The sequence below is a fragment of the Manis pentadactyla genome, chromosome 2, assembly GCF_030020395.1.
Source record: "Manis pentadactyla isolate mManPen7 chromosome 2, mManPen7.hap1, whole genome shotgun sequence".
NCBI classification, from domain to species: Eukaryota; Metazoa; Chordata; class Mammalia; order Pholidota; family Manidae; genus Manis; species Manis pentadactyla.
Window position 1 is genome coordinate 217,595,409 of NC_080020.1, and position 22,620 is coordinate 217,618,028.

Genomic DNA, 22,620 nt, shown 5'->3' on the forward strand with positions numbered 1-22,620 from the left:
TAAGGGTGCCTGACTAAAAGGAGCGCATCTTAATTTAGGGAAAGACCAAGTGAATTGAGATGGGCACTCAGTAAGGTAACTTACTATTTTTACTGGATCTTTCAGGCACTATTTATTAACTTCTGGGGAAAATACATCTGTAATAATTGTCAATATATGGTATTGTGATTTCTTAATTATCATACAGACACAGAACTCAAAAAGTAAGTGAAGTTTATTGCAGATGCTTTTCTTAGAACAAGTCTTGAGTGCCTTCCTTGGCCTCAGCCTGAACGATTCCTGCGGGCAGATGGCTTCCTCTGAAGCAGCCTTCTTTTGTGTCCTCTTTTTTCACTCAAGGATCAGGGTTTGTGCTCCTTGGTTGCTCAAACCTTTGAAGGTGACAGAAGAGAGTTAAGTGTGATGTAGGATAAGGGGCTTAAAAGAGCAAAAAGAGTTCCTCCCATCAGCTGAGTGACCCCTCTGAAGCCTAGCCCTCCTGCCAGAGCTGAGTTACTTATCTGGCAGGCAAGGGCCCCACCTAAACTACTGCCTGCCCCAGCTTCTCCTTACTCTCTCTGGATTCGGCAACAGGCAGTGATTCACAGACAGAACCACCATTATTATACTTGGGGTAGATCACTGATGTGCAGTACGTTCTCAGGGACCCCTATGGCCCTGCTTTCAGATGTCAAAATGTCCGGAGTGCTCATTAATACTAGGGTTACTGGGATTTAGAAAATACCAGATTTCTTTCTTCCCTTCTCTTTTCAAACCTCTAAATCTCTATCCTCAACAGACATTATCAGCTGATGGATAACTTTCTCACTTCTTTGAGAAAATGAAGTAAACAATCCTCCTTTACAAAATTCATGAAGCTACATTCATGTTACTCTACCTTCCTTCCTACGATGGGTGGGTTGTCCTGCCCTCCATTTGAGTCTTGAATTTCACCCCTTCACATGTAAAGGAGTAGGATGGGTGGGGGGATGGATGAGGAGGACTGCTTTAAGTAGAGAAGTCAAAGAAGGATTCTCTTTAGAGATGATATTTGTGCAGAAATCTGAGTTAACTGAGGCAGTGAGACATGGAGAGATCTAGCGAAAGCATGTTCCAGGCAGAAGGACCAGTGGAATGACGAGCCTCAGATGTTCAAACAGCAGCGGGAAGCCAGGGAAGCCAGAGCATAGTGAGCGTGGAGAGAAGGGCAGGAGATGAGGTCAGAGCGGAGGCAGCTGCCCAACCATGTGCGGGTAAGAAAGTCTGTGAAAAAAAGCTAGACTAAAACCCAAAGTGTGAGCGGAAGCCATTCAAAGGTTTTAAGTATGGCAGAAATCTGACCTATTAGCATTTTTAAAGGAACATGGCCTCTGTACAGAGAACTGATCTCAGTGGCGAGAGCAGAGGCAGGAAGACCAGTTAGGAGGCTAGTGCACTGGGCCAGTCGATCACACTGGCTCAGACAGGTGGCAGTAGTGAACCAGCCTTTAAAGCTCATTATCTATTAGACATGGGAAGGGAGTGAGAGCAAGAAATCAAAGGCACCCCCTAGATTTTTGTCCTGAAGGGTTCTGATTGGATTATGGTCCTTTGGGGAAAATTTGGAGAGATGGCAGGTTTGGCAGAAAGAGGGGCTGAAGTACAAAAGTAAGGAGCCGTCTTTTGGGGGGCTGGTTAAATTCAAGATACCCATAACCATCACAATACATACAGAGAGTTTGCACAGTATGATTATAAAGCAACTTTATATTTTTCTTCACTGTCCATTGACATCGGTTCTCCTGGGTGGTTCTTCTGCCTCTCAAACACTGCCTGGCTCAGAGTAGGTGCTTGTTAAACTTCTGAGGAACAAAGCAAGCAAGCACCTAGACCCGGAAGCAGTATGCTGGGCTAGACCAGTCAAATAGCCACCACATTTAACTGTACTTACCTTAGGGTGACAGATCTATGCTCTGTGAACACATACCTTTCTACACATTTTACATTTTAAGTTTTGAAGCTTTTACTTCTTAAATTTTACTACTATAATTTAGTATGTGGTCCTTTTGAAAAATTTCTACCTATCTTGGCTGAATTAAGGGTAATGAAATTTGGGGCATGGCTTGGGTGTGATGAGAGGTAAGCGGTAGAGATAGTGGAGAGAGAGAAGAGCAAAAACTCGGGAGAAGGAGCTAGGAAAATCCTACACCCACCAAAGGGCATATCCATTGTGTACCTCCCAGGAGCAACTCTCCATTTCCTCTGAATAAAGGAAACTGCCTCTCAGGTTCTTCTCTCTCCTTTGCCTTTTTCTCTTTGAGTGGGAGGTGGGGATCCACGGCCTCCTCTCTTTCTAGAAGCCTGCCATGCAGAAAAGTTTTTCTATTAGCAAAACTGCTCAAATTTTGCTATCCGCAATTGCTGCCTTGTATATTGTAAAATGAGACCACCCTTGGACCTGACACAAACAGGTCTGTATGAGAACATGGCAGTTACAGATTGAAGGGGACCTTTCTCTTGGAAACTTTTAGACAAGAGTGATTCCAAATCACTCCATCTTTTAAAGTATTCAGGCACCAAGTGAATAGGGCTTAGTTCCAATACTTCCTATTATCCTTCAATTTCAGCTCCCATTCACAAAGCAGCAAATTGTTAAACCACACCTCAAGGACACTGGGAAGTCCACAATGGCCAGCTCCATCTCTTAGTCACCTGCTCCTACTTTAAATCACTAAGCTCTTCATGAGGCAATTAGCCATTCTCTCTGCTGGCCATGCCAGCATCAAACATCTCTAAAAGCCTTTCAGCTTCTGCCACACTGTATTTATTCAAGTTCTGAGTCTATTCAGGAAAAGGAAAGGAAATTGCTACAGCTTACTTCAGAGCTTTTTAGGAAGACAAAATTGTAGACTAACCTCCTTAACAACATCAACCACGCTTATTTTTAATATTTCAATCTGCCTTGGAGATTTTTATTATCAACAGCTTTACTGAGGTATAATATACACATCATAAAACTCACCCATTTTAAGTGTACAAATCACTGATTTTCAGTGTATTTCCACAGCTATGCAACCATAACCACAATCTAACTTTAGAACATTTCTATCAGTCAAAAAACCTCATGCTCTCATACAGTCCCCCTCCAATCCCAACCCGAGCCTTAGGCAACCAATAATCTACTTCCCGTGTCTACAGATTTGCCTTTCCTGGATATCTCATATAAACAGAAGCATAAAATACGTAGTCTTTAGTGACTGTCTTCTTTCACTGCGTGTAAGAGCTTTGAAGTTCATCTGTGTTGTAGCAGGTATCAGTACTTATTTTCCTTTCAAATGCCAAAAATATTCCATGTATAGATAACACCATATTTTGTTTATCTATGAACCAGATGATGAACAGTTGGGTTGATTCCACTTTTTGGCTGTTGTGAGTAATGCTGCCATGAACATTCACTCATGTACAAGTCTTAATGTGAACTTGTTTCCATTTCTCCTGGGTGGAAACCTAGGAGCTGAATTGCTGGGTCACATGGTAATTTAATGTTTAACATTTTGAGAAACTGCCAAGCTGTTTTCCAAAGCTGCTATACTATTTACATTCCCTTCAGCAATGTCTGAGGGATCTCACTGGTTTTAATCAAATTGTTAACAAGCTATGTAACTATGTAGGTAAGTCTCTTACTTATAATTCCATCACTAGTTAATTGAAATGATTGCCCATGTGACATGCACAGATTTTACCCCTATTTGCCGTATGAAATCTCTTCACTCTGAGCACAGCTGCTATCCACCAAAGCTAACTTTAATATGTCAAAAAGCTTTTCTATGTCTGTGCTTATTTCTGCAGGTGTAAGCTATTTATTCTTTAAAACCAGAAAGAGACAAGGAAAACTGCCATCTCACCCAGACACAGTAGTGGGCGATGCCTGATGTCATGCCACAGAGTCTGGGGTGTGCCCCAGTACTGACTCCAGCTTAAAGGAACGGCAGGCAGGTGGAAACAAAGTCAAGCATCTTAAATGAAAGAAGAGCAAAGCCAGGTAATAATGGCTTACTTGTAAGGAACTGCTTTTTCTTCTTCCTGGGATTCCAGAAGATGAGGAACTCTTCCCAAGGGTTTCAAGTCAAAACTACTATCATTAAAATTCACTTTCACTTTTAACCTTTAACAAGATAAAATGTGTGAGCATGTTCTGAAAATAATACTAGCTTACATTTATACAGAAATGTATACTCCATGTGTACTGAATGTGTACTCTAAGGTAAAAGGAAGCCATAGAGATTGCGTCATTTACAAGCATAAATGTAAAATGTGTTTCCCAAGCGAGAACCCAAACACTCCACTCCCCAAGTCACTCTTGCCATAAGGTGGCAGACAAATGTCCTTAGATTCCTCCAGCCTTGGCCCTGCTCAAGAGTTGACTAGAAAGGTGACACTGGCCCTGTGGGGGGCATCCATTTGGCTGGCACAGATAATGGCAGAGATGGTATAGTTCTGAGGCCAGCAGCGAGGGCAGCAGCTTCCTGATTCTGCAGCTCCCTGATCATAGCAGAAACAGCACATCCCTCGCCCAGCCCATTAGTTATGGTCTGTGATTTTGGGATTTGTTCCTGAAACTTAGCCCTGTTTCTTAACACCTCCCAATGATTCTGTGAGCAGTATAAATCCTCAATAAGTGAAGCTTTTTCTAGGGTGGATTCAATTGTCTGAAACCAAGACCCTAGTCATTATCCTAACATTCTCAGCACACGCTGTATGCAGATGGCCACACAGAGAATTAACGGGAAGGCTCAATGTGATCCTGACTTAATTAGAATGGGTTTTCCTAGAGAATATGGATGTTGAAATAGGTTTTGAGTAAAAAAGAAACAGTATGGCAAACATCTAGATTAGTGTACAAAACATTATTAATGAAAAGACAAAAGGGTTTCCTATGTGAATATATCTGAGAAGGGCTAATGCAGCAGCTTATTTGTCTGCAAGAATTTTCTTCAGGCAAGGCTCTCCTGTGTCAGAACCTTGAGAATGAGAGAGAATCGCAGGGGAACCCAAGGATAATGAAAAGTTTGGAGTAGCAGGTTATAATTCAATCAGACCTTCTCAACTACCTCCCCTTCTGCTCATAGCAAACTGAAAGGATGGGCAGTAATGTCCTTAGTTAACAAATCCAATGGCTTCTTCTCAGTTCTCTATGCTCCAGAGCATAATGCCTGATCCTTCCTGTCACTCTTTCCTCTCCTGACATCTGTGGCAGATCTCTGACTGCTTCTCTGTCTCCTTTACTTTTTCTCACCTCCTGAATTTTATAGTACAACCTTAGGTTTCAGTCTCTTATTTTTTTCCCAATATTCTCTCCTTAGCCTACTTAATCCATTCTTATGCTTTTATTCTCATTTCCAAAGTAAATAACTCTTTATTTCTCTAACCTCAAATCCTCATCTCTCTTGAGCTGTAATCTCATTCCTGATATGGCCAACACTCATTTTATTTTTTCCTAATGAATAGTTGATATTTTTCTATAAACCTAAAACTGCTCTAAAATAATTAAGCTTATTAATTAAAAACAAAAGATGTCAGCTAAAATTTGTAATGAATCCTTAAAGGCCAAGTGTGGGCTAGCATGACACTTTGGAAACAGGAAATGTTTACACTCATGTGCAAGCTCTTCTCCATTGCCCTGCACCTGGTGCTAAGAAGAAAGACTGGGCACAGAGCAGACCAGAGACAGGCCCCATCAGTGGCAAAGATGTGCAAGACAGATCAACAGCTTCAGGTAAATGAGTACAATGCCCTACCCACTTCCCCGGGCCTTCTACAAAGCAAAAGCCTTAAGCTGCTGGGGAAAAGGAAGCAAATTCTCCCCCCACCCCCCAGCCCAGGATAACAAGCAAAGGAATAGTGCTTCTGGGAGAGCTGTACAGGCAAACCTGTCTGCCTCTGTAAGAAATCCTCTAACACCCAGGACAGAGGCAAGGATCCACTGCTACTAGGATGCGGATAGAAGTAAAAACCCTCTGCCACAGGGGGAGGTATAAGCTCATCATATGTTTACAACCAAGAAACTGCCTGGGGCCCAGAATCCTATACCTATACCATGTAGAGGTCTGCTACCAGTGGAAGAAGGCAAGAAACTACCATCCAAGAAGAACCACAGATACAAGGTAGAGTTTGGCTGCCATTGGGAGAAGGGAAAGGAACCCTATGAAAGCCTTACTCCTGAGGCTCATGGACATAGAGCTTGCCTAAAAGTGAGGCTAGATAAGGAAAAGAGACCATTGCTCTGCTCCCACCTAGCATAGCAATAAGCAACAAGCAACAGCAATATATTTCTGGATATGAAGCAAAAGCATGAACAGACTCTCTTCCTCCTCTGTGACACAGACTTGCAGGAATAGCCAAAAACTGAGGAGGGAGCAGGAACACTTCAGGAAAATAAACCTCTGGTACCCCAGCCCTCACCCTAAGTGTAACAGCAATCTACCACTTGAGGCATTTGAAGCCTGTGATGCCCTGTAGGAAACAATAGCAACAATAGTACCTAAACCTAGCTAAACTTCTCACTAGATAAGCCTAGTTCCCCACACTAAACTGGACAGAAGAAAAGGCATATACATTTCTAGATATAAATAGTCTGTTCTACCTCTAACGCCTGGCATTCAATCAAAAGTTTCAAGACATGCCCAAAAAGCCAGACAAAATAACCTCAAATATCTGGTATTTAATAAAAAATTACAAAGAGGACAAAATAACCCATTGTCAAGAGATAAAACAAACAAGAGAACCAGATTCAGAAACGACGATTAAATGTTGGAATGAACAGATAGAGAATTTAAAATAACGATACCTAATATGTTAAAGAATCTAGTGGAAATGTGAACAACATGCATGAACAGATAGAGAATTTTTAGGAGAAATGAAACGTATGTGGAAAAAAATCAAATGGAAATATTAGAAATTAAAATCACATCATAGGTGAAGAATTCCTCTGATGGCCTCTTCACAGTTAAGGAAACAGTTGGGACACAGTTAAGGAAAGGCTTACTGAACTTAGATAGGTCCATAGAAATTGTCCAGCTGAAATGTAAGTAGAAAAATAATTTTTTTTAATAAGAGAGTATCTAAGAGCTATGAAGCTATGAAACAGTATCAATTGGCCTACATATATATATATATGTAGGCCAACTGATATATATATGTAAAGGCAAACCTATCTGCCTCTGTAAGAAATCCTCTAACACCCAGGAAGTTAAAACCCTCTGCCCCAGGGGGAGGTATAAGCATATATATATATATATATATATATATATAGCCTAAAAATTTTTTAAATAATAATAATGAAATACATCAAACCACAGACACAATCATTTCAGAGAACCCTAAGTAGGGTAAATGGAAAGAAAGGGAAAACAAAAACATTAATAGTCTAGGTAATGAAAACCAAAGACAAAGAGAAAAGCTTGAAAGCACCCAAGGAAACAAAAACATCACATAAAGAGGAACAAAGAGAGTTCTCATTGAAAAATGAAATTAAAAAAAATCACAACACTGACAAGAGATTCCATAATTTCTATTACATTAACTGTTACCTGCTCCTTTTACAAAATTCACTTTCTATGTAGCTTGTAGGCAGTCTAAGCCACTCATTTGGAGTCATAAAGTGCCTTGAATTAGAAATTCTTGGGAATCTGGAATGAAGTTTGGCCTTCTCAACCTCTTTAAATTCTTTCATTGTATATATTTTGCCTGTAGGAAGATGAGTAACCTAAATTAGCACCCTTAAATGCAACTCCCATTCCTCTTGGCTTATGAAATCCAATTAAAAATCAAGTACCAGTCTCACACTGAAGAAGAGTTCTTTTCTCATCGTCTTTGTCATACTGTGCCTTTTTCAAAGGGTCATGAAACGGCGGAATGGTAACCTACAAGAGAAGCATTTTTTTAAGGATTGGGTTGCAGGTCTTTTTCAGCCTATCCTAAGCATACATGATGTATAACTCTTATACCAAAAGAATCAAGAATACAATATCTACAAACTAATTGAAGTCTAATCATTACAGTTGACAATTGAATACCACAGATTTTAACAGTGCAGTTCCACTTTTATACAAATATTTTTTTCAGTAAATATATTGGAATTTTTTTGGAGGTTTGAAACAATTTGAAAAAACATTTTCTTTCCTCTAGCTTACTTAAGAATACAGTACATCATATATATAAAACATATTAAAATATATATTAGTTGATTGTTTATGTTATCAGTAAGGCTTCCTGTCAACAGTAGGCTATTAGTAAAGTTTTGGAGGAGTCAAAAGTTATATGCGGATTTTCAAATGCACAGGGGTTGGTGTCCCTAGTCCCCATATTATTCAAGGGTCAACTGTACATATATTTTAACACATTATAAAGAGATGGGGGAACTCCAATACATCTCTTAGCAAGACCCTCCAGCCATGGTTAACTATTTTTAACAGCCTTTTCAGATGATTGTGGTTATTCTTAGATACTATACCCAAACTCAACAAGTGACAGTTTATTAAAGGTTAGTTATGATGTAGAATCTGAAACAATATCAATAAATTATTCAAAATCTGCTACATTAAAATCCATTAATCCGTCTTGAATTTTCAATGGTTCTTATCCATTAATTGGTTGTTAGGAAAAAATTGTATCACTGAGTTATGTGAGATCTTCCAAATGTTAACACATTTCATCATGTAATAATCACATTAATATCATTACCAATCTCATCAGAAAAGTGAGTGGGATATGTCACATTGATGATGGTAAATATTTTTCCAAAATTCAAATTTCTTGCTTGAAATTTCTTATCATTGGCCACAAATGTCAGGTGTTTTTTTGAAGTGATAGACTCACTACATTAACTTTCCAGAAATTTGTCTGCCAAATACCCAAGATTTAAAAAACTATAGTTTGTAAGTCATTCTTTCAAGTAAAAATTGTGTTGCTTGAAAAAAAAAATCAACACCTCAGCTCAAATTCAATCATACTGTATTTCAATATGTAGAAGTGCTTTTTGCATACTTTTATCACACAAGTATTGAAAAGGCATGTACTCAAGAAGCAAGATTTAATAAAATTAATAAATTGAACTGTTTGATCAAGGACATTAAGATAAACTGATTTTTTTTTACTGTAAATGCATGGCAATTAAGAATTTAATGACTACCAGTACAGTATGGTGACACTGACTTATGTTGTTCTAAGGCAGTTCTACCCACCATTGCTTTGGCACCATCAGAGCAAATGTCAAAACAATGACAAAGGCAAATAATATATAGCACTATAATGAAAAGATCTGGCTGAATTGACCCCCTTAAAGGGTTTCAGAGCTTTCAAAGGTCTGTGTACCTCACTTTGAGAATTGCTACTATAACCTCAAAATGCTCAACTTACCTTAAGAGGTAATGTGTCAGCTTCATTTAGCAAGGCAACATCATAAAAGAACAGAATGGAATTTTGGTATCAAAAAGATCTGGTATCAAAGCCTAATTCTGCCCCTTAATAGCTACTACTAGTTAGTATATTTAAGGCTCTAACTGTAAAACTCCCACCTATAAAAATAAGAGCAATAGCAGATATAAACCCACACATATATGGTCAATTAATATACAGTAAAGGAGCCATGAAAATACAATGGGGAAAAGAAAGCCTCTTCAACAACTGGTGTTGGCAAACTGGACAGCTACATGTAAGAGAATGAAAGTGGATTACTGTCTAAGTCCATACACAAAAGTAAACTTGAAATGGCTCAAAGACCTGAATGTAAGTCATGAAACCATAAAACTCTTAGAAGAAAACATCAGTAAAAATCTCTTGAATATAAGCAGGAGCAATTTTTTCCTAGACACATCTGCTCAGGCAAGGAAACAAATTAAAAAATAAACAAATGGGACTACATCAAACTAAAAAGCTTCTGTACAGCAAAGGACACCATCAGCAGAACAAAAAGGTATCCTACAATATGGAAGAATATATTCGCAAATGACACATCTGATAAGGGTTTAATATCCAAAAAATATAAAGAACTCATATGCCTCAACACCCAAAAAACAATTAAAAAATGGGTAGAGGATCTGAAAAGACTCTTCTCCAAAGAAGAAATTTAGATGGCCAACAGGCACATGAAAAGATGCTCCACATCCCTAATGATCAGGGAAATGCAAATTAAAGCCACAAATAGGTATCACCTCACGTCGGTTAGAATGGCTACTATCCAAAAGACAAGAAATAACAAATACTGGTGAAGATGCAGAGAAATGGGAACCCTCCTACACTATTAGTGGGAATATAAATTGGTACAACCACTGTGGCAAGCAGTATGGAGGTTACTCAAAAGACTAAAAATAGAAATACCATACAACCCAGTAACTGTACTTCTAGAAATTTACCTGAAGAAAATAAAATCCCTGATTCAAAAAGATGTTTGCACCCCTATGTTTATCACTGCACTATTTTCAACAGCCAAGATATGGAAGCAACCTAAGTGTACAACAATAGATGAATGGATGAAGATGTGGTACATATACACAATGGAATATTATTCAGCCATAAAAGGAAATGGAAATCCTGCCATTTGCAACAACATGGGTGGATCTAGATGGTATTATGTTCAGTGAAATAAGCCAGTCAGAGAAAGACAAATACCATATGATTTCATTTACTTGTGGAACATAAAAACAAAGTAAAGCAGAAGGAACAAAACAGTAGTAGACTCATAGATGCCGAGAAGTGACTAGTGGTTACCCAGGGGTGGGGGCAAGTGGTAGGGTGTGGGAGGGGGCTAAAGGGGCACAATAATTCACAATCACAATATAAGTTGGTCACGGGGACAGTAGTACAGCATGGAGAATATAGTTAATGATTTTGTAACATCTTTCTACATTGATAGATATAACCGCACTAGAGGGGGTGAGGATTGAATAGTACAGCTAACATTTGAACCACTGCATTGTACATTTAAAAGCAACATAAGATTGTATACAAACAATACTTCAATAAAAAAAGGGCAATAGCACGCAGACATATACATACCCCAATTCAGAAAAACAAAAAAAGGACTGCTTTGTCTGCAAATACCAGCAGTTTAAAATGTCTGATTCAAGGTAGGTCTATAACTTAAGGATATTATTTTGTTTAATAATATTCACTATTAGCAAAGGTGTGGAAAAATGGACTCTCTAGTGGGGGTGCAAATTTATATTACTATTCTGGAGGGCAATTTGATGATATGAGTCATAATCATGTATAACTTTAACTCAGCAATTCTGCTTCTAGCAACTTACCCTAAAGAAAAAATTAATAAATAAATAGTTACAAGGTTGTTCATCATAATGTCATTCATGACAGCAATAGGTCAAAACAATCTAGATGTTCAAAATAGGGAATATGTGATGGGCTAACAAAATACCATTTATGGTTGGAAATACATCTGTACTCTACTATTTTATGGCTGTGTGACCTTGGACAAGTAGCCTAACCTATCCTCATTTGCCTCAGCTGTAAATTACCTAACATGGTAGCAGTGAAGATTAAATAAAAGCAAAAAAAAGAATGCTACCATTTGGTTAAGGCTAAGCCCTCAGTGCCAGTTAGCTCCTATTAATAACAGAACAGCATGCAATAATTAAAATTATATATGTACATTAATAAAAAGCAAATCATAAACTATTGAGGAACAAAGCAGATTATAAAACTGAATGTATAGTATACTCTCATTCTTATAAAATAACAATGTGTATATACACCTACATATAGAAAGAGCTCTTGAAAAATATACAGAAAAATGTTAATGAGTTCATTCTGAGTAATGGAATTATGTTTTTTATTAAAAAATGATTTTCTCATTTATCATTAAAATATATAACATGTGTAACAAATTTTTTAAAGTCTATGAAATTTTTAAGCATTACCTATTACCCTGTTATATGATATTTTCAAATTTTACAGAGTTTAACTTACATTAGACTTCAGCTTTTTTTTGTATCTTTCTCAGATATAGAGATGGGTAACTATTCTTAAGATGCTATTGAATTCTTAGGGAACCACTTAAAGACTACTCATATATTAGGCCTACTCAAAAAAACCAACCACGTAATACCAAAGTTAAATGAGAAATCCATCCTACCTTTAGAAAATCCGGGTCCTCTTTACACATATAAAAAGGATCATACTCTTTTGGATCATAATGCTCTATAAATGCATTTCCCTATAGGAAGAAAATAAAACCACACATAAGATCAACAGGTGACTCCAAAATCTTACAACTACAGACTATTTACTGTTAAAATAACATATGGGATGTGAACAGTCCCCAGGAATGGGTTGTTTTAATTTGTCTGATTTCTCTCAGACTGTTCAAGTTCAGTTGGACAATATCCACCATATCATAGATAAGTTTTCACAAATGCCTAAGGTGCCTAACTGGTTTTCTTGGTTTCACTGGAGATGGATGGTAATTACAGGTATGCTTTGGTTATGTAACTATACTCCTATTATGTTAATGTGTGTGCGCAATTTAATTAGTAGTTTAAAACCTATACATGCTGAAGTTACTCTACAAGAGGATATGTCAAAGAAATAATCAATCTTCCCATGTTTTCTTCCGCCTGCTACTTCTATAGCTTTTCTTCTTCCCTCCTAATTACAACCCTTAAATAGAATTCATGCCTCATATCAAATTTACCGAGTATCATAATTCTTCCAAGTGGTAAAGATACCTCAAGACAAATGCTGGGCATAGAAGCCACAGGGCATAAATTTGCAAAGAAGTAAAAAGCTAACCTTTTCAAACAATAAGGCTTCTCTCTCACTTACCAACTTTACATTTCCCTGTATGGCTCCGGAAGATGACTGGTTAGCCAGAGATGGGTAAGATTCCTCAAGGGAGGAACAACCTAAGACAGGCACAGCCGCAGGGGGGCCATCAGGTGAGAAATTGGGGATCAACAGAGGTGAGGCTTAGAACCTCACCCCCCCTGTTCTGAGAGAAATCTTCTGCATACGTGGATGTTTTATTGCCCTTGTCTAGCTTGCATTAACACATAGTCTTCAGGCACACACCTGATCATCTACATTTGCTCTCTTACAACACTAAACTATGTTTTCTACCTTTATCTTGTATCTACCTACCACTTCAGCATTTTATTAAAAATAATAATAATAGAGAAATATGGTATCCACATATATATCAAGTATAAAAATCAAATGAGTATTCATATTTGAACTGTTTATAGTTCATAATGCATGAGCAAAACCAAAAGTTGCTGTGATGACTGCCCTTGTACTGTTCACCATGTAACTTATTCACTATGTAAGAATTTGTTCTCCATATAAGAACTTGTTCGTTATGCTTCAGAAGATTGGACACTGACGAAAATTAGGCTTGGGGTGGATTAATGATTGTGCATTGAGCTTTGACTCCCCTATACAGAATTTTATTGTTGTTAACAACCATTTGATCAATAAATATGAGAGATGCCTTCACAAAAAAAAAAAAAAAGTACACACTTCCAATTGTAAAATAAATAAGTAACTGGGATGTAATGTATAGCATGGGGAATATGGTCAAAATATTGTAACAACTTGGTATGGTGATAGCTGGTACCTAGAATTATCATGTATATAAATGTTGAATCACTGTGTTGTACACCTGAAACTAATGTAATACTGTGTGTCAACTACCCTTCAATAAAAAATAATTATCTACAAAAAAAAAAAAAAAAAGATCAACAGGTGAACAGTTAATTTTGAGCATAACAGGACTCAAGAGTCAAACACACCATTCCATTCTTAGGCCTCAAAATGGCATCAATGACAAATACAAAAGGGAAGGGAAGAACAAATTTGAAATTAATTTAATGTATCCAAGTAATAAATATTATAGCAACAGAAGGAATCTACTTAAAATTTTCAAGATTTTAGTAAAGAATGGTGAAACACTAAAAGATTTGAGAATGTTTTTAAATACCTACTAGTCAAACATCTCAGATGTCTTAAAAATGTGAGAACAGAAATATTTTATAACTTTGTAAATAACCAAGTTCCAGAACAACAAAAAATATATGTGTTTAGATCTCCTGACATATATATATATATATATCCTGAATCTATAGTCCAAACTTTTAATTGGCATATAAAATGAATAATTACATGTGAAAAGCAAGGAAAAATTATTCTAAAGTACACATTTAAACCCAGACCTAACCCTCTTCCTCTATCCTTTCCACATGCCCTGGTTAAGAATTAGATATCCCATTACAGAATATAGATTACACAATATAGAGTGGGGAGAGGCAGGCTGTTTAGATGATTATAAATAAAGACAATCACAGTTTGTAAACCGACTGAAAAAAGTATGAAATAATCTCTCAGTACCTTTTTATTTACATGTTTTAAAAAACTATCTAATTCATCTTGTCTCCTTTTTTTAATCTTCTTATGTGAACAAACTTTTTCTATAATTTTCTTCTGGAGAGGATCTGCCACACAGTCAATCCATTTTTTATATAACATCTCTTTTCTTCTTACATTTAAGAAGTCATGATGTTGTAAATACTTATCAAGTTCCTAGAAAACAGTGATAGAAAAGACAAATATATTATCTTGAAGTTCTCTTGTCCTAAAATTTAAGCCTTGTTTATATTTCTCAGAATAACACACAAAGTCATTCATTAATTCAATCATTTGTTTGGCTTCTACTGAGTGTACAGATGCATACTATGCTGGAAACAAGGAAAACATGGATAAATTAGACATGCTCTCCCTGGGGAGACAGATTACAAAACAACAGGAGGAGAAACAATATAGAAAGATAAATATTTTTCTTAACAAATTATATATATATATATAAAATATTAAAAGCAGGGACACAGATACTTATATACCATGTTTCACTGCAGCACTATTCACAATAGTGAAAAGGTGGAAGCAACCCAAGTGCCCATCAACAGATGAATAACCAAAATGTTGAATACAGAATAAAGTTCTGACATATGCTATAGCATGAATGAACCCTGAAAATAAGCTAAGTGAAATAAGCCAGATACAAAAGGACAAATATTGTAAGATTGCACTTACATGAAATATCCAGAATAGGCAAATTCATAGAGATAGAAAGTGAAACAGAGGTTACCAGAGCCTTGTGAAGGTTGGAATGGGCAGTTATTACCAAATGAGACAAAGTTTCCGTTGGGTGATAAAAAAGTTTTAGAAAGAGATAGTGTTGATGGTTGCACAACATGTGAATGTAATGTCACTCAACTGTATACTTAAAAATGGTTAAAAGAAAGCAAATTTTATGTTACACATATATATATTTTACCACAAAGGAAAAAATAATTTAAAAATATATATTCCCAAAGTGGGAGACATTTGGGATAGGCATAAAGAATGAAGAGTTATCTAGGCAAAGAACTGATTACAGCAGATTTGGAGGATAAACTTTACAGGTGGAAAAAAGAGACAAGAGTAAAGAGCATAAGTATAGCACAGCCTGGTCTATATGGCAAGTAGCCCACAAAGAAAATGCCTAATTAGGCTATAAGCTAAGTCATTCTCACCAAAACTGCTCATCCACCTTTCACAAGCAAATAAAATCATGTGATTACTGGGGTCAACAACATGAAATTCAAAATGAAAAAATACAAGAATCCTGAGAGCTTCTCTAAACCACATGCCTCCCTAACTTCACCTCACAGCACACTTCAACCATTCTCAATGAATAGTTCCTTTCCTTTATAAACAACTCTAAAGAAAATTCTTAAAAACAAAAACATTACTCACTCCAGTGTTTACTATATACTTAATATGGACATTCATCTTGTTTAAAATTAAGCCCATCCAGCTACAGCTAAAGCCTTCTTACCTATGTATAAGTGAGTAATAACTGGTCAGTGTGTTCCAATAGCAGCTCTTAAAGCTCAAGTAACTCCACAGAAGCCCCACTAAGATGAAGGAACAAATGAGCAGGGGGAAACTCTTATAAGGCATATGTGAAAGAATCCCCACAAAATAAAGGAAGAAAGGGAGTCAATTAAAGCAATCTCAGAGATCTCTTAGTTAATCCTAAGGGCTAATGAATGTTTTTAATTCTGCTTTCAATATTTTCTCAAATTTTTGTAATGATGATTCACTACATCTAAAAGGAAAAACAAAATTCAATTTTTCATTGAGACACATTCTGTAGCCAATTCTTACCTTAATTACATAATTTTCTCTATATAATATTGACTGAATAGCTGCATCAATATCTTCTTTAGCTAATGCCTAAAATGATAGAATGAAATTTTGAAAATCAAATCTTAAAAAAACAAATTATTAATACTATCTGGACTCATAATATTTTATGAGACAGAAATATCTCTTGGCAAGTTCTCTGTGAACCCAATTTTTTATATCAAATCATATCAAGTACTTTTTAAAGAGTATTTGAATATTTCTGCTCTTGACCACAGCTCAAGGGCAAAAAAAAAACCCTCAGATCACAGACATTTTGAGTCCTGGCCTGGTCAAATGACTCGCTCAGAGTCACATGGTAGATAAAACCCATCATTTTTCACTTCCTATAAAATGCTTTAACTTTTATGGGTTAAAATAGATACAACTAGGCCTCTTTAATTCATTTTGTCATTAGTGAATTCTATTTGAATTCATTTAATCATGATTGCTATCAAATATTAACAATAAATACTTTATATGCAAGTCACATTTTCATATTTTAAAGCCACGATCTTCAAGAAATAGTTCATAACATTCATTTTTTTTATTTTCATAATAAATTTTCTATAATATCTTCCAAAAACACAAGGTTGATTTATAGCATACATGTGAATGTAATTAATATCTCTGAATTGTACACTAAAAAATGATTTAAAATAGTACATCTTATGCTAATTCTATATATATTTTACAATGGAAAGTAATTAAATTTTTTAAATTCCAGTTGGAGACATTTGGGGTAGGCCTTAGAAATCCTCTCCTCTAGATGAAAATAAAACATTCTCAAAGTAAGTGCCATTGGAAGTAGTTGCCTTCAGTTCCACTACTCATTTCCAGACGAAATGGGTAAAATCTCAAATTCCAAGAAATAACCTTCCCCATTAGCACCCAAGGAAATTAAGACTCATGAGCATTAAGCAACTAGAAGCCTAAAAAATCCTTCATTGAGCCAGATTTTAGGTTTAAATGTGTAACTCCAAATTCCTTTTTTTTGTTCTTTCTGCCTCATGAAGTTTCTATGAGTTTTCAAAACCAAGATGGGTATTGCTCTTGACCACAGCTCTCATAGAGTTAATATTCTAGACAAAAATATTTTTTTAAAAACCAATAATCTGGTATTATGATTAGCATACATAATGTAGCAGGGGGGATATGGGGAAGGCAGTGTAACACAGAGAAGACAAGTAGTGATTCTATAGCATCTTACTAAGTTGATGGACAGTGACTGTAATGGGGTATATGGTGGGGACTTGATAATAGGGGGAGTCTAGTAACCATAATATTGCTCATGTAATTGTACATTAATAATAGCAAAAAAAATACCAATAATCTGAAGACACTGGTAACTGACAAAAGCAGGGATAAACTAGAGGGTAGTCAACCTTTGGAAAAAGATAACACTAGATTATAAGTTTTCAGTTTTTTATGGATAAGGATTTTATGTCAACTAGTATAGTTATGCTTAAGAAGTTAAAGGAAAATATGTGCATGATGAACAAATAGAAGAATCTCAGCAGAGAAATATAGACTACAAAAAAGTTGAAAATACAGTTCTTAATTTAAAAGACTAATTTAAGTGGGTTTAACAGCAGATTGCAGATGACATAGAAAGAGCCAGTCAGTTTAAATACAGATCCTTAGAAAATAACCAATCTGAAAATCAGAGAGAAAAAACGTTGGAAAATAATTAACAGAGCTGCAGTGACTTATGAGAGAATAGCAAAAGGCTCAGTAAGTCCCAGAAGTGATAAAAGAATTGAGCAGAAAAAAAATTTTGAAAAAATAATGGCTGAGATAAGAACTTCCACTTTCAGACTAGACAGAGTAACAGGGAAAAGATTTATCCTCCCACCATTTAAAAAAAGTTAAGTGAAAAAACAGTATTCAAGACATTGGACATCAGGCAATGAAGGATGCTGGTCCCTGAGAAAGAGAAAACAAAGTGAGCCTTATGATTTTACTGCTTGTGAACAATTTCCAGAATATGGCACAAAGAGGAAGAAATCAGGGAACCCAGCTGTCTCCTACAATGAGGAGAAAAGCTGAGAGTTTGGGGGAGCCACGGAATCTACAGTTCATAGGGCAGAGTACCAGAGGAGGAAAGGTACACAGAAGAAGAGCTTTGGGGTTTTGCAGGGGGTTAGATCTGTAGAGGGTCCCCCTTAAGTCTTCAGTTAAATGCTGTACACTATATGCATGTGGGAAACTACCCAAAGAAACCCTGGGCAAAGAAGCACCTGAAAGGATTAATGGAACAACTCCCTAGAGGTCACACAGCACCAAGAAGTTACTCCTCTTAACAGAAGCTGAAGTGAAAAACCCCATGGTTGACAAAGCATGGAGTTGAGTACTTGGAGGGGTTCTGTAAAAGTACTGGAGCAAAACTGGTCATACACTAGATGCCACTATGGTCCAGCCTAACGAAGCTTGGAGGCAAGACCTAAAAGGGTCAGACTGTGTCCAAGTAATTTAACTGCACCCCAAAACAAAACTCAAGAATATTTAAGGGGAAATCAGAAATATCCAGCACTCAACAATGTAAAATTCACAATGTCAGGTATCCAATAAAAAACCACCAGACATATAAAGAAGGAAAGCAGGAAATTTGTCCAATAATGAAGAGGAAAATCAGTCAAAACTGCCCCATTCATGACAGAGATGATATAATTATTAGACAAAAACATTAGTTATATACCTGGAGTTCATAAGTTCAGGAAGCTAAAGGAAGCAGTAGGCATTTTGAAGTAGGGAAGATATAAACAAGGTCCAAATAAAATTAGGTATGAAAACTACAATGTTTGAGATGAAAAATATACCAGACAGGCTATCAGCAGATGCAACATTACAGGAAAAACAATTAGAAACTTAAAACCATAATAATTAAAGCTGTCCAAAATTAAATGCAGGGAAAAAATATGAAAAAAAATTAAGAGAATCAGTGGGCTATGGGATGATTTCAAGCAGGCTATTATACATGTACTTTTATTTCCCAAAAGGAAGGGAAGAATAGAAAAATATTTGAAGATATAACGGCTGAAATTTTTCCAAATTTATTGGGAACTATAAGCCTACAGATACAGGAGTTTCAATGAAATCCAAGCAGTGGAGAAACTGAAACCCTCATACATGCTGACAAAATGTAGAACAGTACAGCCACTGTGGGATACAATAAGGCAGTTCCTCAAAAGTTAAACACAGTTACCATGTGACCTAGCAATTCCATCCCTAGGTTACATATACCCAAGAGAATTGAAAACCTATGTTCACACAAAAAATTGTATATAAATGTTCATAGAAGCATTATTTATAATAGCCCAAACCAAAAAAAAACAAATGTCCATCCACTGATGAATGGCTAAACAAAATGTGGTACATCCATATAATGGAATGTTTTCTGTCTGTAACATGGAATGATGTACTGATACATGCTACAACATGGATGAACCTTGAAAACAATATGCTGAGTGAATGAAGCCAGTCACAAAGTACCACATACTCTATGATTCTATTTGTATAAAATGTCCAGAATAGACAACTCTGATTTAGTGGTTGCCAGGGGCCAGGGGGAGAAGGGAATGGAAAGCAACTGGTAAAAGGTATGAGGTAGCTTTTTGGGGTGATGAAAAGGTTCTGGAATTAGATAGTGGTAATGGTTGCACAACCTTGTGAATATACTAAAAACCACTGAATTGTACACTTAAGAGACTTTTATGGTATGTGAATTATGTCTCAATAATAAAGCTCAGCAATAAAGAAGCCAATTAAAAATGGGCAAAATATTTGAACACTTTACTAAAGAATGTATGTGAATGTAAATAGACATGAAAAGATGTTTAACATCATTCATCATTAGGGAAATGCACATTAAAACTACAATGAGATGCCACTATACAGGCTTTAGATGTCTCAAAGTAAAATGACTACACACAAAGCATGGAGTTGAGTACTTGGAGGGGTTCTGTAAAAGTACTGGAGCAAAACTGGCCACACACTAGATGCCACTATGGTCCAGCCTAACATTGAATTTTACATTGTTGATACACAAAAAGACTATCAAATGTTGGCTAGGATGCGTATGTTGACTAGGATGTGAAACAAAATGGAACTCTCATACACTGTTGGTGGAAATGTAAATTAATACAATCAGTATGGAAGAATTTGGCAGTTACATAAAGTAAAACTCACTTACCATATGACCCAGCACATTCCACAACTAGACATTTACCCAAGAGTAATAAAAGCCTATGTTCGACATATATACACGTCCAAAGACACGTACATGAATGTCACTAACAGCTTTATTTGTAATAGCCCAAAACTGCAAACAACCCAAATGTCCATCAACAGGACTGGCAAATTGGGGTATATAGTATTCAGCAAAATGAAAAGGAATGAAGTATTGATACATGCAACATGGATGAACTGCAAAATAATTAGGCTGAGTGAAAGAAGCCAGACAAAAGCATACATACTGTAGACTACATTTGTCTAAAAAATTGTAAATGCAGAATAAACAAAATAACAGTGACAGAAAGCAAATGAGTGATTGCCTTGGGGGCAGGCAGGGAGGGACTACGAAGGCACACAATGAGGAAACTTTTGGAAGTACTGAATATGTTTATTATAATGACTGTGTAATGGTTTCTTACGGTTTATGTCAAATATATCAAATTGTACACTTTAAATATATGCAGTTTATTATATACCAATTATACCTAACAAAGCTGTTTAGAAAAAGAAGAAAATACTATCTTAAAAAAAAATCCCACAACATAAAATAGCTTTAAAAAGTGCTTCAAAAGAAACTTTATAAATTTGTCAGAAAAGGTATAAATAATCAATTATTTGATTCCACCTTCAGAAGCTAGAAAATGAAAAGCAGAGTAACACAAATAGAAAGAAGGAATAAAAAGCAGAATGAAACAGTAAACTGAAAAAAGTAACATATTTAGCATAAGCCACATCTCAGTGCAACTACCCAAGTATAAACTTCAAAATGCCCCATTATTGTACCTCCATAAAAGAAAGGGGTTGTGGTTGCAACCATTCTTTAGAGTTCTTGAGCTTGGGAAGTTTGTCAGCTTTCAGATCATCACTGTCTAAATTTTCCATTGTGGTCACAAATAACAAAGCCCCTAGAAAAACTTCTAAAAAAATTATTAGAGAATTCACAATCATCTTATTTTCTCTTCTGTTTAGTAATTAATGTTTGTGACCAGGAACGCACGTGGAACTGATTTTGAACATTAGCCATCTACACCAACAAAAGCCCCGCACGGTGGCTTTGGGGAATGCTCCAGAACAAGCCTCCTTCAAGCAGGGAGGTTCTCTCGGCTTCCCACGTCTCCTCCAACACAGCGCTTTCGAGCCAGTGTGGCAATTATCAGCCTGGGCTCTAAGAGTCGCACTGCAGCAGTTTCTGACTGTGAAGCCCACAAACCCGGAGAGCTGCAACTTTCTGGCTACTTAAGCCCACAGACAGGACTGCGTTGGGGTGGGAAAAGGCGGGGGGTGGGGGGCCTGTTCCGGCAAAATTTGCGTGTCCTCAAGCCTCCCCATCACCAAAGGCCCGCATCTGTGGGAGAAACTGTCATCAGGGCTTGCGCCCGCTGTAGACCTACAGCACCCACGACCCTGTCCCTTCCCTCCCATTCCGTCGGCAAAACGCTTGCGGCCTCGGGCCGGTCCGGCAGAAAAGCTGCAGGTCGCGACAAGTACCTCAGCAACCCTCCCAAGACTGGCAGAGCCTTCGGCTCCCCGGCCGCCCGCGGGGCTGTCCCGCCCGGAGTCGTGGACTGCGGCGGGGGACTGGGCCCGCCCGGCCTCCGGCCCAGTCAGCTCGCGGCTGTCGCCTGGGAATGTGAGAACGTTAGCGTCCAGTGTCTCCGGACGCAGCCCTTGACAACGCTCCGCAGCGGCGGACGACAACGAGTCCGCGCGGCGCGGGGGCGGACGGAGAATTTCAGAGCCCGCGGGGCCGCCAGGCGCTGAGACCCTACCGCTGCTTCCCTGAGCCCCGCTCCACAGAGCCCCGCGGCCCAGACAGGCGAGAAAGGAACCTGGGAGCGTGTAGCGCCGTCGCTGGTCTGATGGTCTTGGTTCGCTGACGGAGCCACTGCCGCTGCGCTTCTTGGTGACAGGCAGTTGTCGCAGCCAATAACTGGGCTCGCACCTTCTCGCCCCGCCTTCCCCCGCGTCCGTTGACTGGCTGCGGCTCCACCTACCAGGCCTTAACTGAGCGGTGCACCTGGGCGCGGGACTTTGGTGGTTTCTTCCCCCACCTGGCCCACGGCGCTGCGCCAACGGCCCTGTGCCTCCTTGCGTCTCCCCAGCCAGCAGGACTGGACACTGACACCGCTGCCTCGCCCTCAGAACCCCCGGGAGCCAAACCACCGCAAAGGCAGTGGTGGGAAAAGGGCGCCT

General features: G+C 37.7%; 1 protein-coding gene across 6 annotated transcripts; it reads right to left on the reverse strand.

Annotated features, from left to right (window-relative positions):
• Positions 1-196: 196 nt before the first annotated feature.
• FAM228B (family with sequence similarity 228 member B) lies at positions 197-22,250 on the reverse strand. 6 transcript variants are annotated; one of them, XM_036881857.2, is made up of 10 exons: positions 21,916-22,250; positions 21,211-21,344; positions 16,177-16,245; positions 14,356-14,547; positions 12,107-12,187; positions 7,793-7,880; positions 7,548-7,704; positions 4,016-4,123; positions 2,195-2,319; positions 197-371 (listed from the first exon to the last, which is right to left on the reverse strand). In XM_036881857.2, exons 2-10 carry the CDS (start codon positions 21,307-21,309, stop codon positions 331-333), a joined length of 960 nt encoding a protein of 319 aa, XP_036737752.2. In that variant the 5' UTR covers positions 21,310-21,344; positions 21,916-22,250; the 3' UTR covers positions 197-330. The 6 variants fall into 6 exon arrangements, with proteins under 6 accessions (XP_036737752.2, XP_057353392.1, XP_036737755.2 ...); XM_057497409.1 differs by having other exon boundaries at positions 21,211-21,772; XM_036881860.2 differs by lacking the exon at positions 21,211-21,344.
• Positions 22,251-22,620: the final 370 nt, after the last annotated feature.

Bases quoted from the DNA above. Each gene is read 5' to 3' on its own strand.
- FAM228B (XM_057497409.1), bottom strand. From the start codon at position 21,375: ATGATTGTGAATTCTCTAATAATTTTTTTAGAAGTTTTTCTAGGGGCT. The intron at 7,881-12,106 runs GTAGGATGGATT...CTTCTCTTGTAG, and splicing joins AGGACCCGGATTTTCTAAAG to GTTACCATTCCGCCGTTTCA. The intron at 2,320-4,015 runs GTAAGCCATTAT...TCTGCATGGCAG, and splicing joins GAAAAAGCAGTTCCTTACAA to GCTTCTAGAAAGAGAGGAGG.